This window comes from Gouania willdenowi, chromosome 10, assembly GCF_900634775.1.
Source record: "Gouania willdenowi chromosome 10, fGouWil2.1, whole genome shotgun sequence".
Classification (NCBI taxonomy): Eukaryota; Metazoa; Chordata; class Actinopteri; order Blenniiformes; family Gobiesocidae; genus Gouania; species Gouania willdenowi.
The window spans coordinates 34,642,409-34,666,232 of record NC_041053.1 but is presented as its reverse complement, the minus strand read 5'-3'; the positions used below and the strand labels follow the sequence as shown (position 1 = coordinate 34,666,232).

At 35.2% G+C, this 23,824-nt stretch overlaps 2 protein-coding genes across 4 annotated transcripts in view; both read left to right on the top strand.

The window, feature by feature from the left end:
• The window catches only part of lingo2 (leucine rich repeat and Ig domain containing 2), a 316,615-nt gene that overhangs the window by 128,310 nt on the left and 164,481 nt on the right, over nt 1-23,824 (top strand). The gene's annotated exons all lie outside the window — the stretch shown is intronic.
• On the top strand, nt 7,756-9,636 carry LOC114470803 (zinc finger BED domain-containing protein 5). The gene has a single exon (XM_028459133.1). The coding sequence runs from the start codon at nt 7,756-7,758 to the stop codon at nt 9,634-9,636; it is 1,881 nt and encodes a 626-aa protein (XP_028314934.1).

Below are 23,824 nucleotides of genomic sequence, written 5' to 3'. Positions count from 1 at the left end.
GATGGATATGCAGATAGAAAGATAAATTGATATGTATAGATAGAAAGATGTATAGATAAATTGAAAGATATGTAGATGGACAGATATGTAGATAGAAATATATGTATATGATAAATATGTAGATGGTAAGATATGTAGTGATATATATGTTGATAGATGATAGAAAGATCAGTAGATAGATATATACAGTGTGTAGATGGATAGATGTATATAGATGGAAAGTAATGTAGTGATAGATACAGTATGTAGTTGAATATACATATGTAGATATAAAGACAGATATAAAGATATGTAGATGGATAGATATGCAGATATTTAGATATATACATGACAGATATGGAGATGGATAGATATGTGAGTGGAAAGATATAGTATGTAGCGATAGATATGTAGATAGATAAAAGTATATGTAGTGATAGATACAGTATGTACATGAATATATGTATATATATATATATATATATATATTTATATGTGTGGTTAGAAAGTTGTATATAGAAAGATATTCAATTCAACTTTCTTTATATATCACAAAAAAAAACAAAGTAATCTCAAAGCGCTGAACAAAATATAAAGTTCATAGAAAGAAAGAATGAACCCAACAAGATCCACATGAAGAAGCATTTAGTGACAGTGAGAATAAAAAAACTCTCTCTTTTTTATAGGATGAAATCTCCATTAGAACCAGGTTCAGAGGTGTCAGACATCTGCTTAGACTGCTTGGGTTAGTGAACAGGAGGACCAACAGGATAGGATAGAAGGATAGATCATCAGAGTGTTCTAGACGAGTAGAGCCATGGACCATTGATCAGTCCATCATATGTAGATGATAGATAGAAACATTGACGTGATAGATACAGCATGTAGATATGTAGATGAATAGATATGCAGATAGATATAAAGATATGTATATGATAAATATGGATATGTAGATAGAGAGATACTGTATGTAGATGGATGAAAGATATGGAGATGGATTGGTGGATGGATATATTGATAGAAGTATATGTAGTGATCGATATGTAGATAGATGGACAGATATGTAGTAATAGATATGTAAATGTATGTAAATGCTAAATATGTAGGTAGATAGATAGACAGACGGGTAGATCAACACATTGTTTTTTTGTCTTACTATTCCATCTCATGGGACTGTAAGACTTATTTCTTGTAACAGGGTGCTGTTTTTAAAAGGAGGAAAAAGATTGACTTTTTTTTTTAGGTGTTTTGCTCCTGTGTGGGAATCTAAGGTCAAATCCTGCTCGTATGAAGTGTATTTTTTAATTACCCTCATTGAATTCATTATTTATTCGCTCTGTTGAACCTGTTTAACCTTGCAGCCCGTCGGCAAAAAAGAAAAAAAAAATGATTTAACAGGTAATGGGAAATCAGCAGAGACCTCTACGTTTGAGAGAACAGATTTCACTTCATACCTGAAAGAAACACCAAGTGGAATTGATCAAACTAAACTAAATTCTATATACGATAGTAGATTTTCTGCAGATTAAATGTATGTAGTTTTAATCTCTATACGTTTATTATTTTTGCCTTAAATTAAGAGGTAACTGAAAAGATTGTATTCTTATTTTCCTTTAACAATTCAAGTCAAATATTCTATTTAGTCGCTTTTCTATGTAGAATACTAAATCATTATTTCCTGACTGTCATATCGTCATAGCCCTGTTGAGTCCCAACCTGACAGCTCTATCATATAGTGAAATGGTAGATGTCAAAACAACTCGTCATTGAATTCATACATTGCGGACAAGCAACAAAGTTATGGTGAAAATCCCATTACATTTTGATGGATGGAAAATACTATAGTTTTCCAACAGCATTGACATGTGTTCTTTTGTCATAACATCATGATCCTTAATAACCCAATGAAATGAGCTTGTACTACAATTTGGTTTTGTGGGTGGGTATAAGCTATACCTGCTGTAGTAATATTGTATTTATACACTCGGAAAGGATTTGTTGTAACGTTACACTGGGTCGTTGATGTTTATAGCTCAGATGTCTGCATGATAAATGTCTTGTTTGTTTGTCAGCCAACCCAACGCCACATTTTGGTGTACAATGACTTTAGATAAGAGGAAACAACACCAACAAGTATTAAAGGGCCCATTTTCAACTTGTCTGTGCTTTTAACATCATAAAAGTGCTATTTGCGCTTCATACACATGCCCAAAGTGTTTTTTTTATTGATTCCCTCAATCGTTAGTTAGAGGGTGATTTTCTCCTTTCACCTCGCTCCTATTTCATGACGTGCTCCCACTTAGATGACGAATTTGACGTGGCACTGAGCTGGGGATGTCACGCCTCCAGGAAGTTCTCTGCCGTGATTGACTTGTAAACAGACACGCCCACAAAGGTGAGCATTTCAGCGTCCTTCGCGCAGTGCTATGTATGTATTTTCTATAGTGTATGTATGTAACGGTGAACACCCCGCCCCCACGCTCTATCTCGTGTTTATAAAGCAGCATGAGCTCAACTACGGAGTGGCTAATTTAACCCCGCCCCCCTTCTAAATGGCGGCAACAATACATGCAGTACCAAGTCATACTGCCGAACAATACAGAAATGTTAAAACTGCTGGAGACCATATCTGTCAAGTCTCCCGTTTTGGCCGGAAAACGACCATATTTTACCCCTCTTTCCCACCATCCTCCCATATTATTATTCTCCTGTAAATATTCAGTATTTTAATGTAATGATAAATAAAAGATAGATAAATAAATATAAACATTCTTCTGTCTTTCCAAACTGAACGCTGTCACTAGTTTGAAGTGGCCTGGGTGGCAGTTTTTGCGAGATTAGATTAGATTAGTGCTGACAGCAGGAACAAACCCGGAAACGACTAAGAAGAGAGAAGGATCGATTTGATGAAGGCGTTTCTGCGAGGAAAAAAAACCCCAAAGAATTTGTGTAAATAACTAAATGGGACAGATAAGGGAAAATACTTCATTTTTCTTGCACTTTTATGAGACAAACTGTTTGTGTACACAAGGTGTGCAAGTGTATGTACATTTAATGAAAGTTAATGATGATTTCAGGCAAGCGAGTCAGGGAAAAAACATGTTGGGAGAAAAGAAATTGTATAACTAAGAAGGTAAGAAATATCCTGCAGACATGTGATGGGCTCCTTTGAGGTCCAGACCAATGAAAAGAAGTGCTTTTTTTAAGTTCTAGTAAATGAAACAGACACTTTGGTAACTTGTTTTCTGCCTTTGCCATTGTGTTGTAGAAAGAACTTAAGTTGACTGTATTGAACATCTCAGAAAAACATGGATCGAATCCAAGCGATAAGGAGAGGAGAGGGTCTCTGTATGTTCTTCTCTAGAACTGTGTGGTGTACCCTAGCAGCTCCTGTAATATATTTTTAGGAAAAATAATAATTTACTATTTACTAGATCCACAAATCCACAGGCAAGCTGTCTGATTATTTATTTAGTAGGTTCATCTTGCCTCTTCATAGATGCTTTGTAAATTATTTATGAGCTAATTTTCAGAGTAAACAACAAACAGTACAATGCAAATCCATACATCCCAGGCTGAGAAATATATCGCTCTGGTACGTGCCGCAAACATCTGCATTCTCATATATTTATCTATTAGGAATTGATGCAGTATTTTACAGACAGACTCTCATTTTGCTTGAGACGCTTTTTAAAGGTGTCGTCGTCTGCTTCTCTGCAGACTTCAAACATGCAAAGTCAAATTAGCATAAGGAAATAGCCTGCGAGAAGCATCCTTTATGCTCAGGCTTCCACAGTCCTCATTAACACTGACTGTGATTTGGTGGCAAATCACTAGGGTTAGCTGTGATAGGGAAGAAAATGTATTCATATCAAAAAAGAAATTTTGAAGTAGCCTCATAAAATTGGGGTCACGATGGATGCGTTTGATTATTCTTTTTCCTGCTGCTGTATGCCCACAAAGTCTGAGGTTTGTTTTAAAATCCAAGTCCAAGGAAAAGGGAAAGATAAATAACTTGATATTGTGTCTGTCGAGAGGAGGATTGTGAAATAGCGTGTTATATTAAAGGGTATATTGGGTCATTCCATGTCATTTTCAACACATTTTCAAGACATCCCATGCACTTCGGTCTCAAGAATTCAGAATTTTTTACCAATTGTTCAGTGATTATTCAAAAGGCACACTTTTTATTTTAATCGGATGAATAATTTTTGAGATATGGAAAATTTAGTGAAGGAGTGGGGTGTGTGCCTCCTTATTTTTTTTTTTCCATTTTCAGCTTCCAATATCTCAGGAACTACATCACATAGGAAACTGAAATTTGGTATAACCATACAGCTCCACCTACTCTCTCAGAATCCTCAAATATATCTGCTATACATCCGATCTGGTGGACATGCCAGCCCCTAAAAATTGGAAAAACGTTTGTCGGGGTTTGGGTCTGGAACATGTTTGGGTCTTCAGTAAACCACTTTACATATGTCTCAGCTCCCTGTAATATGATCAGCTTTGAGCTATGAACATAGACTGTTTAAATCACTAATGATTAGTCACATATATGCATTGGTTCTTGCGTGACATGCTCTTGAAATCCGAAAAAATCGTTCCGGATCAACACATACTGTACCCACCTCACTAAATTGTTCATATCTCAAAAAGTATTCATCCATTCAAACTAAAAATGTACAGTGTGCCTATTGTACGGTGCACATTTTAGGACATCCTCAGGTCTCAGTGTGAAGTATCAGGTAACAGGAAATCCTTTGTCATTTGTCAGACCAGACGGACTCATGACTCAGCAAAACTTCTGAAATCTAACGGCCTAACTCGAGACTACAGATGAAAACTAGCTGTTGAGCCATAATCTGGCGTAGAACATATCTGTATTTTATGAGCTTAATGTCCCTATGCATTGTCACTTCAACTACAGACTACTAAAATAAAATATAAAAGTCAAGAAACCGAAAATACACATGACGTTATCAGTATGTGCTGCTTCAGATACAAGAGTAAGTTGAAAGCTGTTATTTTCTATTTATTTATTTTTAAAGGTTACGATATACTGTATTAAAGTTTCATTTAACTATGTGTTTATTAATCAGACAATGTGTGGATATATCTCAACTTTAAAAAAATAAAAGGAAAGAACGGCTTTTCAACGTACTTCGTCATGTTTACTTATCGGGTCCTTATAAAACGTCTTGTGTACTTTTGGTTCCTTCAAAATAAAACGCCACATTTAATTTGACTGCACTTAGTTTTGACAAATAAAGCCGTTAGATTTCAGAGGTTTTGCTGAGTCATGAGTCCGTTTGGTCTGATAAATGACAAAGGTTTACCTGATACCTCACTCCGAGACCTGAAGATGTCCTAAAATGTACACCGAACTATTTAATAACCACGGAACGATTGGTAAAAAAAAATATCCTAAATGTTTGAGAATGAACTGTGTTTGATTTACTGAAAATGTGTTGAAATGACATGGAATGACCCTTTAATCAATCCAGGGCTGTGTAAGTGGAATTAAATGATGAGTCACATTTCCACTAAATGTTCAAACCAAAGTGTTTTGAACAGAAGGTTTACTTCTATTCTTTAATTTTTCCTTTTGTGTTTTCATGGCACTGTGGAGAGAGGACTACCTGTGGTGCTGTAGGCAGGAGCTGTGGAGCAATCAGTGCTTCTGACCTCACCACAAAGAAAAACAAGCAGTGAGCACATCCATTACAAGACTATGGGCATCCCAGTGTGAGAAACAACAGCGCAGCTCAACTCCAACATGTCATTAGTTTCTATCTCCAACTGGAAGTAGTGGGTAGAAACCAGCGCTCGCTCCTGCGTAACGAATGGTTACACACATTCCATCATGGTTTCCACCTTCCATTGCCAATTAACTGGCAGGCATGGTGTCACCTTTCATTTGTAATCATTGTGTGTATGCAAGAGTAATGAGAGGAATACAACAGGTGAGGGCCTATCTCATTGTTGCGTATGATAGAGTTGCAGTTTGACATCTCTGATTACAAAGCATTAAATAGAAATGGAGGCAGTTTGAATCTCATTCATCACTGTAAGAGACCATGTTTATTACCAGAATTATATTATCAAGCATGGTGCAATAACAAAGTGTACATTATGTTACATCATTTACATACAGATAAGTTGTATATTGTAACTAAACAATGGCTAATTCAATATATCAACCAAATGCTGTATTTTCATTTGTTAAACTTAAGTTTAAAATTATATATATATATATATACTGTATATATTACAAATGCAATTTGATGCACATCTTATTTTGTAAGTAAAACATTTAGTTTGCACATAAATGTATATTGAATTTTATTTTGACAGTCCTACCCCATCATAAAAAAAAAACAAGGCTTTCTTGATAATATCACAAAAAAAATTATTGTATGTATTTTTACAATACACATTCAATATATGTTCTACACAAAGTTTCATATATTGTATGAATGCACATCAAACATATATACATATATGTACACACACATGCACATGACATGCAGATAATATTCATATTTTACGATTTAAAGTTTCCTACACAAATTTAATAAATTGAATTTTAAATAATACAAAATATAGTGGCAATATTCAAATTAATAATGTGCCCAATTACAATATAATATACATTTTATTATGTTTCTTGAGTTTTAGATTTTATACCGTTATATACTGTACATATTATTTATTATTGCTGCCCTAGGTAAACTCATTGCTCTTCTTTCTTATACTTACTAATGATATTTCATTTAAAACATTTTTTGATAACTGGTTTATTTTAATTCTTTGTTTTATTGCATCCTTTAGGCAATTCCATAATTTAACCCCTGATATTTTAATACTGTTGTTCTGGCATATTGTATTTTGTAATGTAGTTTTCCATTTTAATTTATATTCCTCCTTCCATGATTACAGTAACTGGCATTTTTCCTAATTACAATTAAACTATGCTTATTTTTCATCACCTGAAAGTCCGTTACAGTTCCACTTTCTCAATTGCTAAAGTTAAATTGAAATGAATCACAATTACTGAGTATGAAATTAATTACCCCATGAAACTTAACCGTCCTCTTGTGTTAGCTTTCTGTTAGCATCTCCTATGATAACGGGTCATTTTAGACCCACGTCTTAAATCAAAATAAAAAATATGCAAAAAAAATTATCTAAAAAAATAAAAACATAACAAATTATGCTAATATGCTTTGATTTTTGATTTTTGGTTTGTTAATGAATAGTGAAAATTGTGTGGATTGATGGTGGAAGGTTGGTGGGTTTTCAGTTATGTATTGATTAAGTTTTAGGGACAAAAATATAATATTGTTGTTCTTCTTATTGCTGCTTATTGATCCAAGCATGTTTCATTTGGACTGTGATATTATTTGGTTTACATGCGGAATCTGTTGGTTTGCATTTCCATGAAAGGATTACATAAATAAATCTATAATCTAATGCAGTCTCTCCCAAAGTGGGGTCCGCGGCCCCCTGGGGGGCCGCGATCGCATTGCAGGGGGGCCGCAAAGTGTGATCCACAAAATATATGAATTTCATAGAAAAATATTATTTTAAATTAATTATTTAAAGTTATACATTTTTCAATGCAGGACATTATTCGGAATTATATACTGACAGTTAAACTATTGTAAGTAAATTTACAAGTCGCTAAAAATAGGTCGGAACTATAAATAATAAAATAAAGGGGAGGAATTAAAGGTGAGGGGACGCATGAACGGCGGGAAATAAGTAGCAGTCATGGACCGATGGCTGCTCGGCAAAAAGAAGTCTACTGCTAATTCAATTCAAGATTATAATCAAGATGATCATCAGGATGAGCAGACAAAAGAGCCATCAAAGAAACGAAGACAGTACTCGAGTGAGTATCTGTCGCTGGGATTTACAAGTGTGGGACCCGATGACAACCCTCGCCCCGTCTGTGTCATCTGCACTGAAGTCCTGTCAAATGAAGCACTGAAGCCGTGTAAACTGCGTCGCCATTTACAAACCAAACATGGACAATTGTTGTCCAAGCCAAAGGAGTTTTTTGAAAATAAGTTACGAGAATATATGACACGTAAAAAAGCCATTCAAGCAACATGTGTGACGGGAGGTGAATATGCCAGAGCTGTGGAGGCATCTTACAAAGTGGCTAAATTAATCGCACAGACTGGAAAACCTCACACCATAGGAGAGGACCTTATTTTACCTGCTGCTAAGGAAATGGTCAGTGTGATGATTGATGATAAAGCAGCAAAAAAACTGAACGTGATTTCATTGTCAGATAACACTGTGAAGCGCCGTATCGACGACATGGCTCAAGATGTGTTAAAACAACTACTGGCCCGAATTAAATCAAGTCGTTTCTTTGCTCTGCAAATTGATGAATCCACTGATATTACAGCCTTGGCAAACCTGCTTGCTTTTGTCAGGTACGAACACAATGGAGAAATACACGAAGAGTTTCTGTTTTGCAAGCCTTTACGTTCAAACACTACGGCGGAGGCCGTATTTGAAGTCATGAATGAATTTATGGTTGCAAACGAAATCGAATGGGGGAAATGTGTGGGACTGAGCACGGATGGAGCCCGGGCCATGGTGGGAAGATTGAGTGGAGTTGTAAAGCGAGTTAAGGATGTGGCTCCACTGCTTACACCTGTCCACTGCAGCATCCACCGAGAGGCTCTGGCCACAAAGACTATGCCAGCTAATCTTAAAATGGTTTTGGATGAAGCTGTAAAAACAGTGAATTTCATCAAAAGTCGTCCTCTCCAGTCCCGCCTGTTTGGAATTTTGTGCGCAGAGATGGGAAGCAAACACCATCAGCTCCTGCTACACACTGAAGTCCGCTGGCTTTCGCGTGGAAAAGTGCTCACACGGCTTTATGAGCTCCGTGACGAAGTGAGAGTGTTTTTTGTGGACAAAACGTTTGAGCTGTCAGATCGATTTTGTGACTTTGTGTGGCTTTCTACATTGGCCTATTTGGCTGATATTTTTGAGCATTTAAATGGACTAAATCTGTCACTCCAGGGAAAATCAGTGACCGTTTTTCAAGTCCAGAACAAGATTGAGGCTTCAATAAAAAAGTTTGAGCTGTGGGATCGGAGAGTGGCACAAAACAACTACGAATCCTTCGATAGTCTTTGTGACTTTTTACGCACCGAGGAGGAGAGGATTCCCAGCGTTGTGGCGAGCTCCATTAGCGCGCACCTACAGGGCTTGGGGACGCAGCTGCGCAGCTACTTTCCATCACTCAACAAGCAACACAACTGGATTCAGAACCCGTTTGTTTCCCACGACCAGGAGACCATCGCAGGACTTGCATGTAGAGAGCAGGACAACCTTGTGGAATTATCGTGTGATAGCTCATTGAAACTGATCTTTGCAGAGACACACCTGGCATCTTTTTGGATGCGCATTTACGCGGAATACCCAGAGCTTGCCAACAAAGCCCTCAGGCTTCTCATGCCGTTTACAACCACATATCTGTGTGAAACTGGCTTTTCAGCGCTCGTGGGATTAAAAACAAAATACAGAAACAGACTGGACGTGGGGTCAGATCTTCGCCTAAAACTGACCTCAATCCAGCCGGACATTGGGACATTGACAGCAGCAATGCAGCACCATCCCTCTCATTAGGTGAGCACATTTAATGACACCACGCAATCCAAGACTAAAATAATTGTTCTTACACAGCGTTTGCTTTAGGACTTGTGTGAAAGCAAGATAATTAATTTTCTTTAAAGCTTAAATGTTCATAGTGGATCTGCGTGTTTATTTTCTGTGGGTTGCCATGTGGGGGGTGCCATGTTGGGATGTTTCCGCCTTGAAATCCCGCGTTAGTTCGTTTTTGCGGGAGTTAAACGAGAGTTTAGTGAGTTCTGCAGTGGGGATGCTTGTGTGACATCCGTGTATGATTGTCCTGCTGCTCTGAATCCAGCAATTAAAATTACTTTTGACAAACCTTCAGTAATCCTTATTTCACATCTCATCCTCACTACAATATCTTCTGGAATTTTGTTCATATTTTTATTGTAAGAATGAATAAGTTGAACCTTAAATAACACTAGGTGCTTTTGCAAGCTTTAAGACTTAATATTGTTTTCTGTAGATTAAACTTTTTTTTAAATAAAAAATATGCATTTGGATTTTCTCCTAACTAAATATTCACAGAAAAATAAACCGCTTTAGTCTTGTTCAGGGGTAGGTAACTATTATCACAGCAGGGCCACAAAAATGGGATTGTCTGATCTGAGGGCCACGATATCAACATGTATGCCAGTATTAAAAATAAAAAACAATCTGAGCATTAACACAGGAAATAACAAAGGGTTTTGTGGTTGTTTGCATTGTTTTTGTGTAGTTTTTAGTCATTTATCTGTCATTTTGGGAATTTCTGTTGGCATTTTGTGTATTTTACGAGTCAGTGTGTGTTTTTGTTATTTGTTTTTTGCCTGTGTGTTATGTTTGCATTTTGCACATTTTTTGAGTTTTTGTTGTGTCTGTCGTTTTGTGTGTATCAAGTCTTTGTGTATTTTTATTGTTGCTTTGTGTAATTTTTATTGACATTCTGTGTATTTTGCCATTTTTTTTGTCTGGTTTTGGAGTTATGTTGGGCTTTATATTACTTCTAATTTCTTGAATTACCAATTTTGGTGGATTTGTCTTGGGGGCCACACAAAATTAGGTAGAGGGCCGCATGTGGCCCCCGGGCCGCCAGTTGCCCACGTCTGGTCTTGTTGCTAAAAAAATGAGTGTCACTATTGGGTGGGCCCCGAATAACTGTGAAATTTTTAAGTGGGCCCTGGCACTGCTGAGTTTGGGAACCCCTGATCTAATGTGTTCTTCATTCCAAGTTTTGCATTAATTGACAGATTATATCGAATTTTCACGCCAATTACAATGTAAATTTGTATTAGGATTACAACAGCAACATATTTTTACATTTCATTTGTAATTGCAATTATATATACAGTAATTATTGAACGTTTTTGTTTGTTTTGGTGATGGTGATTCTGCATTTATTCACTTTTTATTTATTTATGTGCTATAGTCCAGTGTTGTTGAGAAGCAGATGTTTACTGACACACATCTGGATGCTACACAGCTAATGTAATATTTGCCACTGACTGACTCCATCAACAGTGTCGACCATAGTCATATGTTTGCGTGATGGAAGCTAGAATTCTTCCTTCTGTCTTTATATTATCAAACCTCACATATGAATAGGATGTGGTCTGATTTGCTTTAATTTCTCATAAAAAAGGCCCTAAAATTGTATTTGTGCTGTTTGAATTCTCATAAAACTTGAGATATGAGTCATTATAAGGATAAAATACTGATTTGGAGGCATTTTAGTCTAGAGTTGGTCATATTTTTTTGATGAATGTGTAGTATGCATAAAACTACCTCCGTAGGTGTGAATCAGCAGTTGATTTACTGCCGAGGTCAGCTGTGATACAAAAAAATAAGTGCCTGAGGGAGCCGTAAGGAGCCGTAAGATGAATCCATCAATCAAAAACCACATGTTACTTTTCTGTCCTGCTCTCAGTGCTCCTCAATCATCTCAATTAGCAGCTGGCTTTTCTAAAGCATTTATTCCACAATTGTGTGACCGATTTCGGTAAAATTCTGGTAAGTTTGGTGCCTGATTTTGAATAAATGGACATCGGGTCGAAGCACTCAGACTTTCCGACGTGGGCCTCAGCAACAGGCGGCTCTCCTTCTTCAGTCAAAAAGCTTTTAAGAGCCACATGTGCTCAAGTGGACACATCTTTGTTTTCCTCACACAATAGCTATTGTGACTGCAAAAACCGCACACCAGAGCCAAAAAGCTTGTGTGTGCTCTTGTAGATACTGTACATCATTAAATATGTATCCAAAACATGGGCTGCTGTTGTGTTTAGCTTTAAGTTTGGTTACATTAGCATCCTCAAGAAAAACAAGGAAGCTTTTTTTGTTGACAGAATGTATATGTCCATTTTTTAATGATTAACCACATGAGGAAGTAGATTGGAGTGTTTTAGTTTATATCATATATAATAGTAAAATCATGTGATATGACCTTGAGGCAATGACTAAATCACGTGTGTCAAACTCGAGGCCCGTGGGCCAAATCCGACCCTTTATATATCAGTCGTTCTCAACATTCTGTAGCTGAAGGTGGTTGAACACAGACATGAACATTGAAGAACAGTCATGTGGAGACAGAACCATCTATAAGGGGGAATAAAGGGGAGACATTTTTGGGGCCCATCCATAAAGTCAACAAAATGATGGTTCATTGTTCTATGAATCTGTGATAAAAACCACATTTATTTATTTATCTGAATAATATCTAGGAACAGTATTACTATATGGGCCAGAGTATTGTATACAGTCATCTTACAGATGTAAACCATTATTTTAATCAGAAATAAAATGGGTTAAATGTGACTAAAAACGGTGGAATACGTGATGAAATGGGATTTTAAAAACCTCAGAAAGTGGTTAAAGGACAGGAAAAGTGGTAAAAAGAGTTCAAAGTGTCAATATTGGCTTACAATTAGAAACAATTAGTTTTAACTGGCAAATAATGACATGAAAAATTACGATTGTGGTTAAATTGGCAATTGCATGAAATATGGTGAAGAGGTTGGAATTGACAAAAAATGGGTGAACATATGCAACATCAGGTGGGAAAAGTGGTGGAAGGGGTTTATAAGTGCTGAAAATGTCTTGAAAGCAGAATAAGCTTTGGAATTTGATTGGAGAGGTGGCAGAAATGGCAGTAATGTAGCAAAAATGCATTAAAAGGAGCACAAATACGACAAAGGAAAAGTGATGAAAATAGGTTAATCTATGGCAAGTTTAGTTTAGGTGTAGAAAAAGGGTAAATAAAACAAGGAAGCATTGCTACAAATTGTTAAAAAAAACATTATTAGTTTCTTGAAGGCATCTGGCGACCACATCCCAATGTCTCGCGACCGCAAATGGGGTCCTGTACGCAATGTTTAGAACCGGTGCTCTAGAGCATCAATTTCAGAAGTCCACAAAACATGGAATGTTGTGTAAAAATATCAAGTAATTCCATTGTAGATATTTTAACCCATTCCAAACGCATACGGTAAATTCAATGAATTTCCACAACATTTGCCAGGGTGCACAGTTTTCCCACAATTTTATCACGACAGTCATTTTTAATCACAAATGATTTAAAAATAAATCTTTATATTTTCCAAAGTCTTGCAATTTTATAAAAAATATTCCACAAATGTTTCCCAAATTGAATACAAGTCACAAACTTAAGAAAATATAATAATTGTCTTCTATTATCTGTAAATTCCATTACTTTACATATGTTTATCGGGCAGAATGATGTTAAAATTGCTCGTTTGAAAGCAAACTGGTCCGTAATTGGCCGTTAAACTAAAATATGTTCGACACCCCTGGACTAAATCATGACCTGTTTAGGAAACCTCCTGGTTTCACTTCTCGTGAAAAAAACTTACATTTTGTCCTGCAAAGACAAATTAAATCCTAATTACTCCAAATTGATGGTTAGTTAACTCTACCATAAGCCTCTGAAAACAATTAACCCTTCAGCTTTGGCAAATTGCAAAAAAAAATGGCTATGTTGAAAAAGAAAGGGAGAATGTTGCTGTTTTTCTTTTTCTTTTTATTTTTTGGAGACGCCTGCTGTGAATAAAGCGGCAGCTTCTCACACAAAGTATATGTTTATGCTGTAACCTTTATGTGAATTGTCAAAGTGATGGGCAAAAAGGAGGAATAGATTTCCAAATGAGGGACAGAAGCAGCCATTGTTTCAAGGTTATACTGTACATATTTTCATTTTTATGAATAGTCAATGTGCTACTTTCACTCAAAGTGGTGTGTATGCAGGGCAGGCCTTCAGAATGTGCACAAGGTGCAGCATGCTTTTCATTTTCCTTCCTGTGTAGCCTTATTCAGTTCTTTTTATGTCATTTTTTTTTTTTTTTTTTTTTTTCCAATCAACAATGAATTTTAACTCATTAAACCGTAGTTCCAAACTTTTGAGCATTTTTTGTTTGTTTATAAAAATATAACATTTACCGTTATCAACCCAAAACATAACAGCTATTACCAAATATTTAGTTTAAAGCTTTATCCTTGAAAAAAGAAAGTAGGCGACTGGATATTTCTGGGTGTTTGGTACTGAGAAGATAACAGTAAATGGTGAGCATGTATAATCTCAGCCCCTCGGAGTCAGTATAACACTTAGTATAACCCCTATAAGCCAATTAATAACGGTTAAACTTTCCAGGACAGCAGGATTGTCCTTAGTATTCTATATACACTGGTTAAATTAAACAAAACACATATTCTATAATAATAATAATAATAATAGACAGACACATAGATTTCATTTTGAGACTCATTCTTTTGTCACAAAAACATTTAGTTTACACAAAAAGCAGTTTTTTTAAGTTGAGATGGGTTGTACTTCAGAAGCGTTGGATATTTTTAGTTCAGGTGCCAAATATGGACCATTTTTTAGGCAAAAAAAGATTAAATTTCAACAATTTTCTGCACTGACTTTAACACGTCTACTTGTAAATGACTGTATATGAATCACTTATGGTTCATAAATTATAAAACATTCAGTGTTACATTGTAATTAGTGTTTTTATCTTTTGAGCAAAATCATCCCTTGGGAAGAATTACATGCTTTAGTGAGTCCGATTTGGCCATTTTGGTGTTTTATGGCAGTATTTCCAAAATTATTAGCTGTGTATATGAGAACACTAATAATTTCACTTTATTTTTCTTTTTTAATGCTTGTTTTTTTAAGGAAATTATTTTAGGCAAAGTAAATATTTTAGCTTTTAGCTATGACTGAGGTACAATCAGACAATTCTTTGACCATCGGTGCTAAAAATGAACACGGTGTTGTGCACTTTTTGTCAAGTGTTTTTCTTCAACAAATCTTTATTTTATTTCTTTTGAAAAAAAAAAAAAAAAAGAGCCTTCATAGAATTGCCAGAGCTGTAAATGGCTGGTGAAGAAAAAGGCTACAAGACAGACTTCAATAGTACAAAGAATGCAACCAAGAAGTGGATGAAAAGCAGACATTTGGAATTCTGTAAATGCATTTTTTTTTTTCTCTTCCCAGGATGAAATGTTGAAAGCAGTTCAAGTTTCATCCTCAGTCCCTTTGCCCCTCCTCCATATTTTCAGAGGTTGGCAGTGCTTTAAGTAGGGCTGTTAATCTCATTCATGTAAGCTCCGTTTAAGACAAATCCACCAAAAATTATCATTCAAGAAATTGGAAATAATATGAAGCCCTTTGTAATACACAAAATAAATAAGACAACAGCAAAATGTACAGAATGTCTACAAAAATACACGAAGCAACAACAAAAACTAAAAAAAAAAAGCTTAAAAAACACAGAATTACAAAAACATACAAAGGGACATCAGAAATGTAAAACAACACATACAGTGCATGCTTACAACACACGTACAAAATGACTACAAAGATGCACACAATGCCGACACAATCGCACACATTGTGCACAGAGTGGCAAAAATAAATTCTGAAAAATAAACAAAATGCAAACATGACACACAAAATAACCAATGACTTAAAAAAATCCACAAAATGACTAAAAACTCAAAAAACAGCAACAAAAAGAGAACAAACAATGATAAAACCCCTGGATCTTTCCTGTATTAATGCTCAGTTTGCTCATTATTCTAAATGCTAACATGAATGTTGATAATGTGGCAACACAATCACACAAATTGTTCTGAAAAATAAATAAAATGCAAACACAACACACAAGAAATAACCAATGACTCGTAAAATACACAAAATTACTTCAAAAAAACCACAAAATGACTGAAAACTCAAAAAACTACAACAAAACTACACAAAAAAAGAGAACAATGATAAAACCCTTGATTCTTTAGTAATTCATCTAAATGCTGACATAAATGTTGATAATGTGGCCCTCAGATCTGACGATAATGTTTTTGTGCCCCCGTTGTGTTAAAAGTGCAACAAATTGCATAATATTTACAACATTAGTTGTCAAAATGTTTCTATTCCTCAATTGGCCATGTATTAGTTACTTAATAAACACATAAACCAGAGGCGCTATCATCGTTCTCACTGCAGTCCCACATTTGTTTTGTTATATCACTCTTAAAAAAAATAGAGGACCAAATAATTTACAAAGTAGTCATACTTTATCACTCTGGTAAAAGACTCAAGGGCAATCAATAAGTGCTGTACCTTAAGGATATGTTTATATTGCTGCAGTCAATGCAATTAGTAAACAAAGAACGTTTAATAAGTGTAAAATGTTGTTTTCCACACCTTCTTCACATTTTTAGTTTTTCAGTCAGCTGCAGCATAAACGGGGAGTTTAAAAAAGTCCTGATTGGTATAGAGAGGTGAAAATGAGGTGCCAGAGGTGAGAATTACATTATAAAAGTGAGATATCACCAAGTGTTCAGCTCTGCTATTCCAGGTTACATCCCAGAGGATTTTCTGGAGAGACTCCACACACATAGATGAACAATTATAGAGCATCTCGGAGCCAATTCTCAATGGGGGTCGCCATATTGGATAATCCAAAATGGCGACCCCCCCAAAAACAGGTTTTTCTATTTCTAGCCAACAAAAGGTCACATCATTAAAAGTAAAAATGCATATCTAAGGTTCTAGATCTCAGGGATTCTAAATATGATGCCTATTTAACATTGAACATTTATAACCAAAAATGTCTATTTTATAGCATCCCAGATCAAGGTGTCCTTAATTGATCAACCAAATAAACTGTTGGTTAATAAATGTGCCTGTGTGCCATTTTGCATCAGCAAATTTAAGCAAGAGTTGTCTTTCTGGTCAGACTTAATATGAATTAAAATGATCAACATTTGTATAATTGTATATCACCATTTTAAGAACAAATACAGAGTTATGAGTTTTTGTTCATATCGCTCAGCCCTACCCCTGTATAACATGGGCTTAAAGTGGTCTACACTTTGGACAGGTTTCTATTTTATCGCAAGGTGGGCACAATTATGACTAGTTCCCTTATATGATGGTTTTATATAAGCTTTTAACCTCTCAGTTTCAATTTGCTGCTTTGTACCGTTAGAAATGGTTCAATTTCCCTGCTGTCTTGCACTTACTCAAGTGCATTATGATTCATCAAAGCACATGGATGAACAGCCATTTGCTTGTTGTAAGTGTGAGGCTTAGTTGATGTGAGTGATGGCTGAGAACTGCATAATAATGAGTTGGAGAGGCGATATGGACAGGGCATTCTTGTGAGCCAATCTCAGCCATTAAGAGATGGATCTCTGCCCAAGCAGAAGTGCGCCGCTTAATTGGTTCATTTCATCATGGGCGAAAAAAAAAACAAAAAAAAAAAAAAAAAGCTTTAATTGGGTGACACAACAAAAGATGGATGGGAAGACATTGTAAGGTGTATATTAGGTGGGTTGTTTTGTGGTGATTAAAGGAGAGTGGAGGCTTCAGTTGGATTATGATAGAGCTCATTAGATCGTCAAAAAAATGCATTTGCCACAATGGCGTTTCACTTGAGTGTTTATTGCTTGCAACTTGAATTACAAGAAAGTGGTTGGCAAAAAAAATAAGGGAAGAAAGAGCTGTACGTGGGTGTTCAACTTGCAGATGCTCATGTGGCAGCCCACGTACACACACATGCACGCACACGCGCGCGCGCGCACACAGTGTTGTGCTGATGCCTGAATGTACGACAAATGATTGCAATACTTTAGCACATTGTTTAAACTCCTTGAGATGTTCATTTATTCCGAGCACTTTTCAAAACACCGCCATGTGCAATGATAATTTATTTAGTTTTTCTACCAAACACAGCATTATCTTTGTTGATATGTAAAGATGTGGTTTTAATTTTTCTTTCCAATTTTAGACTTTATTCCAAAAGAAGAAAACTCATTTTGGTATTAAATACTTGTGGTATAAGCAGGGTTGGGCTCAATTATAATTGTAATTGATAATTCAATACAATTATTGCGCAATTATAATATTGATTTTAATTTTAAATATATGTTGCTGTCGTAATCGTAATAAATTGTAATTGAGTTCAGAAATTGGCTGTAATTGTAGTGAAAATTTCCATGAATATTCTATGAAAAAACGTCAATTATAATTAAACGCAAAACTGGGGAACCATGTTTCAGTTCTATGTACAGTTCTACACATACTGTATGTAGTTAATAGTTATTAAAATGTGTTTCATATCAAGCTTTCCCACATTTTACAATAAACAAGGTAATCAATAGACAGGAAATAAATTAGATGATTGATATTTGTTTTTAATTTATTTTACAGCTGATTTAGGATGCACTATCATAAGAGATGCTAGCAGAAAGCTAACACAAGAGGAAGGTTAACTTTTTTTAGGTTATTTAAAAGGCTCAGTAATTGTGATTAGTTGTAATCAAACTTTAGTAATTGAAAACGTAATTGCAATTGATTTTTTGAGGTTAAAAAAAAATGTTATTTATTTGTAACTGGAAAAAATGTTGGCCACTGTAATCATAATTGAATTGTAATTGAACATGGGTAATTGAAACTTAATTGCAACTGAAAAATGTAATCAACCCCAACCCTGATTATATGTCATTGTTTTTTGATAATGGAATTAATAAATGTTCTATTTCTATAACTGAGGCCAGATTCTGGGCTGATAATGTGAGAAGTGTTAAAACCTGTATTCACACGCCACCTGTTAAATTAATGATATGCCATCCCTAACGGCTCTGGCTGTTTTCTTCTTTTCACACCAAAACTGAGACACGTACTGAAATTTATCAGCTAACTTTAGCAAATGGTAGCCTGTATAAAAAATATTTTCTGCATTTAAAATATTACTCGTCAGTGCTTAAGTGCTAAACGTGATGATTAAAGATGCATAAAGAAGAGTTAAACACAGTGACGGTGATGAAAACCTCTTTTTTGTAGCATTTAAGGAATATTCACTACTTTGTATTTCCATTTATGTGTTTTGCAATTGTTGTTTATGGCTGAATTAGTTGTTATTGTGAATGTGTCGTACACATTTTATGACTTTAAAACAACTTCTGTAGCACAACCTGCTACACAACTTATTTTTTGACTATTTTATATTATTTTAAGGCTCATTTGTTTGTTTACCATGTTTAAATTAAATGTCTATACTGCAGGATTAATTAGAATTGTGATACTGGAAGGATTCCTGTGTAATTCATATTGGCTTGTGCGTGCATTTCTTGCTGCTGTTGGTCTGTATGTTACACACGTTGGATTTGATAGAAAATTAGAAATCATTTAAATGTGATCCAGGCGGGGGGGAATTACTTTTGTTACAGTGGCTCCAATTAGAAATTACAACAAGGTAAAAAGAACATGCATGATTTAAATATAAATGTAAATTAGAAAGCGCTCCGAGAGTGCAACAGTCCCCCATTTTATATTTATCACCCTAATGTTGTCAAAGATATGCTTATAAATAACACTGGTTTTTTTCTATATATATATATAGAAAAAAAAAAAAATATATATATATATATATATATATATATATATATATACTGTATATCTTTTTTTTTTTTAATTATTTTTAGTTTTGCTAATGATGAGAAGAGAGAGATTTTTTTTTCAATTTTTAAAACTGATCCAGATTAGGTATACGTATCCAGATCATCCAGATCAATCACTTGTTTGACATCTTGTGTCCAAAATATCCTGAAAATGTCCTGAAAATCCATGCATCAGTTTTTGAGTTAACTTTTTTAGAGACAAATAAATAAAAGCTTGCAAAAAAAAAAAAAAAAAAAGTAAATACGGAGACCAAGAAAATCATTCTATTAACACAAGTATGTTAAATAAGTATGAATAATCAGAATTAAATGTAATATAATATATTAAATGTAAATGTAATATACAGTAAATAGACACAAATTATGTTTTGTATAATCAACGGTTGATAAACATTGTTACGCAAAGGTTTAATAACCCTACAATATTTAATACAAAAATGTACTACTTCATGACTAAAACATATATATGGGGAAAGATTTGAAACATATGAAAGTGACAAACCGGGCATGGAATTTGGATTTCGTCATTCATCTCAACACTGACTGTTTTTAAGAAATAATTAATCTTAGTGACTATTTTGTGATTAACATCCAATCAGATGATAGTTGTGGCTGATTGAATTTGTTCTGACTTGTTTAACATTTTACTGTAAGCACTCAGTATTGCAAGCATCCTCCTCACTGATGTACAGACTCCAGTCGACACACCTGGGGAGAAAATAAAAGCTCCAGCAAAAAGAAGCACAGTCTGCTTCTGTTTCCATTATTTTATTTTGAAATGACCTACTTTTCATGGTTTGGGCTAAATATGAAAATTATTATTATTATTATTATTATTATTATTATTATTTTATTTATTTTTTTTTTTGTGGGTAGGGGGGGAGTTATGTTGCTGTGTATTCAATGGATAAAGATAAAAATCAGTGCCAGGGCTTCAGCCTCACAGGCGTTTATGCACTGCATGGTAAGCTCTTATATATTTTATATCAGATCAACTTAAAAGGTCACACAATCTCAAATGTACGGTGGGCGTGAAGTGTAAAGCACGAATGCAAAAGAGAGAACACACACAAAAGAAGAAAACACAAAAAGACAAAACGCAAAGACAAAACAAACGCAAAAAAAGAAAATGCAAACGCGACAAAACACTAACGCAAAAAAAAAAAAAACGCACACAAAAGACAAAACACAAATGCAAAAAAGAAAACACAATAGACAACACGCAAAAAAGAAAACGCAAAGACAAAAGACAAAAAACAAACGCAAAAAAGAATACACACACAAAAGCCAAACGCAAAAAAGAAAACGTAAACACACGAGACAAAACACTAACGCAAAATAGAAAAACTTTTTTGTTTTTGCGTTTTCTGTTGTTGCGCGTTCTGTCTTTTGTTTTTGCGCTTTGCACTTCAGGAAAACCGTACAAATGATTATTAACATTAAAATCAGATTTTCAGGACCATAAAATTGTAGAAGTTTTGTCATCAATCATGTTTTTTACAGTTCCTATGAAGGTGTGAAGCTGAAGTAACAGCAGGAGAAAGCTAACCATATATGATATGGAAAGGCCAACACTTGCTCAGCTAAACTTGGCAGACAAGGAATCATCTAGGTGCTCTTGATCTCACACCTTCCAATTATAGCGTCTGCGCATGTGTGCATGTGTTTATCGCGAGCAAACAGGATGTGTGATCTGCTATCGCACTGGTGCCACAAACTGGTTATGCCCACAAGCCAGTGACCTATTTTTCCCTCATTGCTGAGCAAAGTAGACATTAGAAGTGAGCAGAAAGATGAAGAAAGGGTTCAGATCAGTTCCTCAACTACTATTCTTCATCCCTGTGGATTAATTACGATGGACCTGAACCTGATCCCGTGCTGTGAGCGAGACACTTTGGCATCAACCTGATCAATAATGCATTTTTCTGTCTCTTCCATTTAATTTGCTCATGCCCCCCCAACACACACACACACACACACACACACTCTGGCATCACCTTCTTCCTCAAAAACACTATTAGAGACATTTGATATGCAAAGTGCAAAACTCCACCCTCACCAACCCACCTCAAAACAAGCCTTTGTCCGATGACAGGGCGCTGACCAATAGATTCCCTCTCATTGTACCTCATTGGAATAGAAACCGTTTCCCTCCTGGAGAGCATCACAGTAACATAGGAAGCATGTTGGATTTGTTATGTGGGTTTTTGAGGTTGTTTATTAGCAATTCAGCGTCAGTTGTGTGACATTTCCCGCCTACAAACCAGGTGTCTCTACATTTGGCAACCAGGTAAGTCATCTGATATCGTGTTTTTGTGTGTCGTTGGCATTGAAAGAACATGTAGTATGTGTGTCCTCTTTCTGTAAGTAGAAGTTGCAACATTCATTGAGACCAGTGTTTCTCAAATGGGGGTACGCAATGGCACTACAGGGGGTACTTGAGAGAAAGTGGAAAACGAACAAAGGAAAATGTTTATTTTTATTCAAGAAGCAAAAAAATAAATGCATTTTTTTTTTCTTTTTTTTTGTAGTTGTAAGAACAAAGCATGCATAGCAGTTGAAAAAGATAGTTAATCTTATCAGATGTGTAATTTTGACATAATTTACATATTGGACTGTCACCAAGTCAGAAATACAGAGGGTACCTGAGAGCGAGAAAGGGTAAAATTAACAAAATGTGGGGTTTTGTAATGTTTATTTTTAGTCAAAAATGATAATCATAATAATGATGATGAAAATGATCTTAATTGGTACATGAACTGAAACTACAAGGATCAGTCTTTGTTGATCCCACACCAGGTGGGAGATGACCGGAAATGTTAAAAAAAATTAAATAAAATAAAATTATAGAAATATACTTATTCAGAAGGCACTAAATAATGTTTGTTTCCACGTATATACAATGGGATTTATTCATTCCATCACTATGCTCTACAGTTGTTTTTTGTCATAGAATTCTGAGCAAAACGCTGACGGTGGACAAAGGGGGTACTTGGATTCAGGAATAAGAGAACGCTTCAAGAATGACAGTTTTAGACGCTTACCGGTATATTTCTTATACGTACTGAATCAGAATAAGAAACACTTCAATAATCGTAGAGGAAAATTACTTTTGTTTCATTGGCTCCAAGTAGAAACTTTAACAAAGGGAAAATAACACTAACAAAGGATATTTACATGATTGAAAAGTTAAAAAAAAAAAAAAGCATTGGGACCAAGACAAAGGCTTTGTCTACTATATACTATAATTATGTTTAGTATGGTGACCGTTCCCACTGAAGTATACTTCCAAGTTTCCCAAGATGCATTTAGAACCTGCAACGACAAAAACCTGAAGGCTAAAATCTCCGTTGATTCGTCACTTTTGAAAGTTTTGAAAACATTTCAAGCTACCAAAAGACCAAGTAGAATATCAACATGTGGTCATTTGATCCATAAAACTCACACATACACATTTCATGCCGATTTTTCCGATATTTTCGGAAACCTGCCTATGTGCTGCTGACAAAACTTCCGGTTAACTTCAAAACAAGAGCCCTATTTACAGAAGCGTTCAAAAACTAATGGAAGAGAAGAAGAGAAGCTGGTACCACTCTAACATTATGTTGTCATTATTATGAATAAGGTGTCATGAAGGTTGTCATTAAGTATCTTTTGTTACCGAATTCCTAACCCTACCAAACCCCACTAGATCCCTCCACCTAACCCAAAAAAATGCCAACATAGCTCCAAAGGTGTTATAATTTAGACAACGACACTTAATGACAGCCTTCATGACACCTCATTCATGCTAATGACAGGTAATGCCAACCAAAACTTCAGGTAAAGTGTTACTGAGATGCTTTTATTTTGAAAAGGGGATGTTTGACTTTTAGCTTGAAGTCTGTCCCAGGACAATTTTACATTCCACTTGCAATGCATCATGGGGTGGTTGAGTATGACGAGTGTACCCACTGTGCATACTCAGGAAATATCCCCATATAATATATATCCTGGTATTTCTCGCGTACTCAATATTTCCATACTGTCTAATGTGAAAGTACTACATAGTCATTTTGACCTCAGACTTAGTATGAGTAGTATGTTAGTATGCAATTTCAAACATAACCAATGATTATTGTATATAAATATTAAATAGCGATTGAATACTAGTTATTACGATTAAATTAATCTGCAAATATGCAGGCAAATATCTTTTTTTTTTTTTTTAAGTTACAAATATAAA